At 29.0% G+C, this 9,385-nt stretch overlaps 1 protein-coding gene across 1 annotated transcript; it reads left to right on the top strand.

Moving 5' to 3' along the window:
* The first annotated feature begins 787 nt into the window (after window positions 1-787).
* LOC108347817 (eugenol synthase 1) lies at window positions 788-8,395 on the top strand. Its single transcript, XM_017587243.2, has 5 exons — window positions 788-1,037; window positions 1,501-1,632; window positions 2,548-2,776; window positions 7,827-8,030; window positions 8,119-8,395. The coding sequence occupies exons 1-5, from the start codon at window positions 852-854 to the stop codon at window positions 8,316-8,318; spliced, it is 951 nt and encodes a 316-aa protein (XP_017442732.1). The 5' UTR covers window positions 788-851; the 3' UTR covers window positions 8,319-8,395.
* The last annotated feature ends 990 nt before the right edge of the window (window positions 8,396-9,385 follow it).

The following is a 9,385-nucleotide window of genomic DNA, read 5'->3' as shown; positions in this document are numbered from 1 at the left end:
ACCTAACGACTTCAATGTAGAAATCTCGTTCAGACTGCATACGATTTGCCCCCTGCCATGGAATTTATTAATCCCCTGCCATGAAAGTTGCACATGTGAGCTGTGTAGACATGTGCACGAATTTTCTAATACTTGTTTTAAAGGAAGGTATATATAATTAATGATTAAATAGGCTTATTTTTATCTCAATATTATGATGATTCTTTCTGTTTGTTTTAAAATTTTTCTTAATCTGGTCCCATTATTTTAAAAGACCAATTTCTCCGTACAATATTAAAAATATTGGTTAAAAGATTTGTTAATATACATTTTTTGTTTAATGAATGATAATAACCGTACAATATTAAAAATATTAGTGTTTTTATTATATATTTTGATATTTTTGGTTGTTGTCTTGGTATATTTTTTCCATAAAAATGATATGGATGGGTTTGTTTTACTAGTAACCACGGACAATAATTTAGATGTGAAGGTCTTTTTCTATAGAAAGTATGTCTTACAAAAGTGAAACATGACATAAACAGCTTATTTTTCATGATAAGATCAAATTTACAACATTCATAAAAATATTGGGACAAAATTAAAAACACGTGAAACAGCCATTTAACTCTTATCCTTGGTTAGGCTTCTTCTTTCTCTGACCATATATTATCTAAATGAACTTCCACTACGCATATGTGGGACCCTTGTTTTGATTTATTAATGTTCAATTATTGATAGGTAGATATCAATATAGCATGTGATACATGTCCTTGAAAATAAAGCATTTGTGATAGAAAAGGTAGAAAATGATTATTTAAAGGGTTAGGTTAAGCATTTGATTAGCAAGATGAAAAAGAGAGAATTAAAAAATGGAGAGAAAGAATAGGATTGTTGTGTTTGGAGGAACTGGCTACATAGGGAAGCATTTGGTGAAGGCAAGTCTCTCTTTAGGTCATCCAACTTTTGTCTACACTCGTCCTCTTACCTCACAAACTCCTCCTTCCAAGACACAGCTTTGCAAGGACTTCACCTCCATGGGAGTCACTCTTCTACAGGTTATTTACATTCTCTCTTTAAATATTTAACAACTCATAATAAGTTATGTTTCAAAAATGCATCTCAACTCAAATCATAAAACAAAAAGAAATGCATTTAAATAATTTGGTGAAAGTGTGTTGTTAGTGCATCTTTTTCCTTTGAAAAAAAGATTATTATTTGAAGTGGTCATTTTTATTAAAAGGGTCCCAATTGCAAATAAAAAGTTTGAACACATTTTTACTAATCAAAATTTGTGATAAATCTATTGAAGGTGATGTTACGTACTCTTATAAAAAATTAGGTTCATATACCTAAAAAAACATCACATGTTTAGTACTTAATGTTGTTTTGAGAGTTAAAGAAGAAAAGTTATCTCTGAACTCAAATCATAAAATAATAAAAAAAAACACGTTTAAATAATGTGGTGAGAGTGAAAAATAGTTAATTATTCTCTGAAATGGGTCGAAATTGCAAGCACAGGGAGAACTGGAGTATGAAGAGATTCTGGAAGCAATTAAAAAAGCAGATATTGTGATAAGTGCGTTGGCTTACCCTCAAGTCATGGACCAACTCAAAATCATAGACGCCATCAAAGTTGCTGGAAATATAAAGGTACACTTTTTTCATGCAAAACATACTCTTTAAGACTTCTCAACACAAATTAAGTGTAATAAATAATAAATAATGCTTATTACAATATCAACTTATTTATAATATTTTAATTAGTTTTTATTTACCATATTCATAACCTAGTTATATATCGTACATTTTAGGTCAAAGTTAGATAGAATTTTGAGAATTTTTCGCGTTAAAAATTTTGATATCCTTTTTTTTTAATTTTGGTTGTTATTATTTGATAATTACTTTTCATATATTCTTATAAGTTAAGAGAAATTATAAATTATAAATTATATTCGTTGCATTCTTCAAAATTTTAGTTATATTATTGTTTTTCCCATCAATTTGTCCACAAGAGAACCACATTGAGTTAGATAGAAACGAATTGAGTTATGGATAACCCTTAAATAATCTATTCATAAATCTTTCAAAATCTAAATCACAACACGGGTTACTTTATATAAAAATAAAAAAATTAAAAAATAAAGCAAGAGAAATGATAGGGTTTGTGTGACTGAGAATGGATGAACTTAACGATATGGTTGTGAAGTATATTGTCCACTCATTCTCACTTCCCTTGCATGTAGGACCCTTCCCATAAAAACTGTTAATATTCCTTATTATTATGTCTTCTTATTTTAATAAATTATTTATCTAAAAAAATTAAGATATTATATTAGTATACCTTCTCATATATCCATGCTTATATAAAAGTTGATCTAAAATCAAAGTTAAATTTAATAGAAAATATTAGGTTTTCCGACTGTGTAAAGCTGTTAATCTAAATAGTTTGAGAAATGTTGTATGATTCAATATTGTATTAATACTTTAATGAATTTACTTAGATTATATGTAGACAAGTTCTTCAGTAATATTTAATAAGATAGTGTTTGTGAATTTGCATTGCAGAGATTCGTTCCATCAGGATTTGGAGCAGAAGAAGATAGAATAAAGCCTCTTCCTCCATTTCAAGCTTTGCTTGAAAAGAAAATGAAAATCAGAAGAGAAATTGAAGCTGCAGGAATTCCTTACACTTCTGTTTCTGCAAATTGTTGTGCTGCATACTTTGTCAATTATTTACTTCGTCCATATGAAGATGTGAAGAACATTGTTGTCTATGGGAATGGTGAAGCCAGAGGTATCAAATCTCACAAATTATCTACGTAAATTATTACAATTAATACACATATGCATGCAGATATTACTTTCTTCTAGAATATATATTTTGTTAGATTATATTTCCAAACCAGATAATAAGTAATTAAATTCTTTAATCATTTGAGTAATCTTCAATACCCATAGAACTAGGGTTGGGCATAATTAATTGAACTGTACTAAACTATAGTTAACTATATTTTTAATAAACTAAAAAAAACTGAACTACTCACTATAACAACTAACTGTACTATTTAACAGTTCAGTTTTAAAAATCTAAACTTATACTAATTAACTAATAACTGAACTTACATAAGGTTTTCTGTAATGCGAGTTTCTGTACTTCGAGTTTCTGTGAGTTTCTATACTGCAGTATTACTCAAGTGTCTGTACTGTGGGTTTTACTCAAGTTAATGTGTGTACAGTGATCATATATTACTATAATTTTTAACAAATCAAATCAGGTCAAATTAGCTATCACCATTTCAATTAATTTATGAAATTAGACCAAAAGTGACGCAGCTCTCCACTGCAAAAGTTCTTCAGGTAATTCATAAAACAAAACTTTTAAATTAACACTATTTCATAATACTTTTTATAACACTCCCTTTACCATCTCAACTAACATTTATATTGCTCACGTGTAATTTTTTTTTACCAACTTTTATAAAACTTATATATATACAAATACAACATTTTATTGGATAAATGATTATTTAATCAAAATTAAAATTTCACATCAATCATGTAAAAATTATCTACAAACTGATGTCAATTATGAAAACCAAAACTCAAAATTGAATATAAAACATTAGTGTCAAATCATCCATGTTTATCTGTATTTTATATGGTTTATTATTCATAAAGTTACTTGATTGAAGATTTTTATTTTCAAGTACTAGAACAACTTGGACATTTTAGCACTTAAAACCCATTAATATTTCTCTCTCTTCCCATCTGTAACGTTTGTCATGGAGCCATACAGCTAAATCGAAGCAGAAATCAATTAAACAAGTGATGAGAGAGAAGGGAATGGGGTCAGCAAAAAACAAAAGAACATAATTTCAGTTAACTGCACTGAAAATATTATAAGTTCAGTTTTTCTAACTTGAACTAGATAATAGTATAAATAGTTTTTGGTTAAAATGAATTAGTTTTTTTTAGTATAAAACAGTACAGTTAACTATAGTTTAGTACAGTTAAATTATTTTTGCCCAGCTCTACATAGAACAGGAAATAAGCATAAATGTATCTGAATTCACCATTGAAAACAATATGCACTAAAAGTATTTGATCTTCCAACTTTACAACATCTTACGTTCTTTTTTTTTTCTTTTGATGGAAATATAGAGAAAAAAACAAAAATATTATGTACATGCGACCACAACCGGCCCCTTTATGTATTGTAGGTTACTTTTTCTAAAACATTCATATTTTTAATTTGGCTACTCATCGAATTAGAATATTAGATATAATATTTGCAGAGTTAATACTTCATACATATATGCTATTAGTCATAGAAATACTTAATTAGATCACTTAATATTTTGGTTAATAATATAATAGTCTTAACACGTAATTATTTATTGTATACATATATGAAGGACTGAAATGGCAAACAATTTCCCATGGGTGACAAAATATATATATATATATATATATATATATATATATATATATATATATATATATATATATATATATATATATATATATATGTTATAAAATCTTATAAATGTGTTAAACTTTATGAGCTCAAAATTGTCATTATATGTTTTAAGTATATTAAAAATATCTTTGTCAATTAATTACATCTACATATAGAATCAAAACAGTTTTTCATTAAATTAATCGCAATTAAATCTGACAATGATAATTTATGCTCACAAAGCCAAATAACTTAAACTCATCATAAAATGTGTAGCATGAAAATTACGTGAAGGTGGCCTTTTAATGGGGTAAACTTGGATTGTGATTTCGGTGTTGCTCCCTCCACCACCACACTTTGGTCCCACCACCACCCCATTCCTCCTTTTACCCCTCTTTTTATTTTTCCATTCCTATTTTACCCTTAATAAAATTTTAGGGTTAATATCTTTTAACTTCTAACCACTCTAATCCTTTTTAACCTCTATCCACTCTAATCCTCCAAATCCTCCACGCAGTGGGAACTCTTCTTCCTCCTCTTTTTATTTCATGTTCTTCTTCTTCTTTTTCACACTTCTTCTTCTCATTCTAATTGTGGTCTGAGAGTATGGTGGACTTTCATTAGTTAGTGTGCGAGATTGTAAGTGGTAGTGGAAGCAATTGATCAACGTGCAAGATCGGTGTGGTGGGGTGCGGTGGTGTGGGAAGATTCGTCGTGAAGGAGGTGCGTAATAAACCCTAAAAAGTAATCGTATAATCTTTAAACGGATGTTGACATCCGTTAACGGATGATCACATCCGTTTAAAGATTATACGTTTATTTTTCAATTATTTTTATTAGTTTATTTTTTATATTAATTTTAAAAATATTTTAATAATGTAATTTATATGTTTTGATGTATTATTTTTGAGAAGACGGATGTTGTGGACTTGGGGGGTGGGAATCTAAAAGAAAGAGAAGGAGAGTTGGTGGTGGGGCTGAGTGAAAAGTGAGTGGGTAGAAAAATAGGATTTAAATTAAAAGTAAATAAATATGATTAAAAATAAAATAAAGGTTATTTTTGTAATTAAAATTTTTTTAGAGAAGGTTGGAGAGGTGGATGAAGAAGTGGTGGTGGTGGAGAGAGTAACACCCTTGTGATTTTTATGTTCATTAGACTTAAGCCCAAAAATCTCCTATATCATACAATATCAAGTTTTAAAAAATTATCTAGTTATGTGACCTATTAACAAATGTACCAAGTCATTTGTGAAACAATCGAAAGCGGATTGTCATATCCACATGAATTTAGTAAGCATATTGGTAGTTTGTTTTTTTTTTTTTGCATTTGAAAAATATTGATAGTAGAATATATTACATAGATTGAGTGAAGTATACAGGCCATGAGTGGAATATATTATATAGATTGATAGTAGAATATATTATATAGATTGCCTATGTACTTATGCAAATCATTTATTGTCTAGGGAGTGCTCTTTAAATGTAACTCTAGATTCATTCCTGACACCTAGAATTTAAGATCATCAAACTTCAATATGATCCTTTAGTGACTACTTGAATGAATAAATTGTATTAACATTAGGACTCTATAACCAACTAGAGCCTTATATATATTCTTAACATCTAATAGTAGGATAAGAAATATAGTTGGACCACAACTTAAAATCAGCCACTACAAAAACTCTTGAAATTATAGATGAAAATGAATTTATCGGTAAATTTGAATTATCCAAAGGTTTTACCAACAAATTTTTGAAATTTTAATTACCAACATATTTTTGATTCGATAAATTCGTCGGTAATACATATTTCATATATCGATAGATTTTTTTCATATATCAACAGATAAATTCGTCGGTAATACATATTTTTTTTCCATAATTGCCAATGAATTTTTCTTGTAATTACTGACGAAATTTTTCTTTGATAATTATGGACGAGTATAAAATTTCGTCGATAAATGTTACCGACTGCACTATTACCAATTGATTTTGTCCCGTTGGAAATCTGTAAAAAAAAGTCATTATCAATTATTTTTTTACGTTTCTAACGAATTTTGATCGTCGATAATATTTGTTTTTCTTATAATGAGTTCTCACTCTATCCCAATGTAGTAAAATAAGATTAGTGGTTAGTTCATTCAACAACACGCACAAACTAATTCACAAACATATTAAATGAAAGCATAAAAAACTATCTAAGAAGTAAAAGTACAGAGAGTTAGAATTGATTATAACCAACCTCGACACGAGAGAGTTCAACTGCTCATAGAATATTGCAATGTAATCTCAACAACATCTAGGCATAAGATTTATAATCAAAGTATCTCTCTCAAGCCTCACAAACTCATTCTTACTCTACCACTACATACTTGATCCCTCACTCAATGTCTAATATGAAGGCATGAGGTTTTTATTTATAAATTATTCAGGGTGGTGCTCAGCTCCACTTAGGGCACTTGAGCTGTAGAGGTTTTATTCCAAATCTTTCCACATTTCCTTTCATAGGGCTTAAGCTGCACTTTTTTTGCTCAAGTTGTAAAGTTACATTCCTGGTTTTTCCAAAGGTGGGTGCTTGAGGTTTTCTCCTCCTAGGGTTGCTCTTGTGGCCTAAGCCTCGTGCTCTAGTGTTTCAACCCCTAAGATAACTTTTATGAGAAGAAGTGTTCATGGTTTGGCCTTAGGTTTAATGCTTGAGGTGTTCCTTTGCAATGGGTTTGTTTATGTGGCTCAAGCCCCAAATCTGCAGCTAAGTTGCACCAGTGTCAGTTTTATCCAGAATTGTTTGATATTCATCCATTTTCTTTATTTTTCTACTTTAACTCTCTATTGATATAAAAAACTACAAAGCAAACTAAAGAAGAGTGAAATAAACATAATCCAAACAAAATAAATGCCAAAATTATCATAAAATTCATTTAAATTGGACACTTATCACTTGTACACGTCTATTTTCATTTGGTACTTACTTTGTCGTTTATAGTTTGAGTTTGTTGCATATGCAATGCAAATATGATGCTAGTGATTAATTATCGTTGATTTTTACTTATTAGAAAGGAATATTGAACAGCACTAAATATATATATTTTCTTGTAATTCTTGTTTTTGAAAATGATTCTTTTTTATCAATCCATAATAGTAAAATGTTTAAAAGTAAAAAACATGATGATAAAATGTGTAAAAATTTGAAATTTTGATGAGAAAATGAAAAAAAGTTTGGATAGTAAAATTAAAGAATAAAAATAAGATATGCAACACATTATTTTGCAGCAAATATTAAAGTGATAACATGACATGATACTATTCTCTCTACATATATGATGTGATTTTATTTTCATAGTATAATATTTTTTATACTGAGATTAAAATTTGTTCTGATTAATCAGCTGTACTAAATTACGAAGAAGACATTGCCATGTACACTGTTAAAGCTGCAAATGATCCAAGAACACGCAATAGAGTGGTAATTTATCGGCCTCCAAAGAATATCGTATCACAGAATGAGCTCATATCATTGTGGGAGAAAAAATCTGGTCACAGTTTTAGCAACACTTTTATTTTGGAAGAAGAACTAGTGAAACAATCACAAAGTAAGAAAGTTTATTAACTTGCATGTTAGTTTTGGTGATTACTATAAGTATTTGTTAATGGTAAAGTTTTTGCATGATGTGCATGCAGCATTACCTTCTCCACAGAATATTCCAGTTTCTATCCTTCACAGTGTATTTATTAGAGGGGACCTGGTGAAGTTTGAGATTGGAGAAGATGATCTTGAAGCTTCAGAGTTATATCCTGATTACAACTATACCTCCATTGATCAACTTCTTGATATTTTTCTTCTTCATCTTTTGCCTCCTGCATCAGCAGCTTTTGGATGAATTTTCAAGTGTTTGTTTTGAGAAATGATATTTTGACACACATATTTTTTATATTTATTTGATACTATCTTTTTAAATTTTTTACTCTCTTCTTTTTTAAAAAACTACTAAAACTCACTTTTTTATGATTATTTTACTTTTATAATATGTGTTAAATGAATGTAAATATGTCATCCTATCATTACTTTTCTTTTTTTAAGTCTTATGCTAGGTTTGGAGTTAAAATAAAACTTTTCTATTTTTGTATATTTATTTTTTGGATCTTTATTGAATATTGTAATTGTTTTTTTTTTATTTATCTGTTTGGGTTTCATTAGGTCTTAAGTGTTTCTACTTTTTGTAATTAAATTTTTTTAGATTTAGTTTGAGAGACTTGTTGGATGAATATCTGATAGTACAATGTTCCTATATATATAATTCTATTTATAAACTCTTGTCTCATAATTTACTCATTTTTCAAATAATGTTAGCGATGATATCCAACTCAAACAATATTTCTATATTTTAAATACATATTTGTTTTCTATGTAAATGCTTCAAATATATATATATATATATAGATAATGATATTTTAACTCTTTTTTTTTAACAACTATTTGACTCTGTCATGTGTCATGCATTGATTGGTCACATATTTAAAATAAACAGAAAATGGCGTTGAAACTTCAAAATTAGGAATTTCATGTTCGTGGTTTCCTTTTTTTGTTTCGAAATTTCATTTGAAAGTTGCAATAGGGTTGTGTGAGTTCAACCACCGTTGCTACAAACATTGGAGTTCGGAACCACCGATTTTTCACCGTTTGTTTCGCTTTCCGTTGGTTTTGAAGCGCCATTGAACGATCAAATCATCATTGACGTGGGTTTTTTAGGTTCTCCCCGTTTGTTTCGGAGTTTGCAACCATTTGCGATTGTCGTCATTCGTTTCGTCTTGAGTTGGTTTTGAAACACCATTGACGCATTGAACCATCATTTACATAGGTTTTTGCAGGTGTCACCGTTCGTTTTAGCTTGCGTTGGTTTCAAGGATCATTGTTGTTGTTGAGGTTTCAATTTTGCTTTCTAGTTCT

The sequence above is a fragment of the Vigna angularis genome, chromosome 11 (assembly GCF_016808095.1).
Source record: "Vigna angularis cultivar LongXiaoDou No.4 chromosome 11, ASM1680809v1, whole genome shotgun sequence".
In the NCBI taxonomy this organism is placed as follows: Eukaryota; Viridiplantae; Streptophyta; class Magnoliopsida; order Fabales; family Fabaceae; genus Vigna; species Vigna angularis.
Note: the sequence above shows the minus strand (reverse complement) of the source record. Positions and strands in the feature narration are given on the sequence as shown.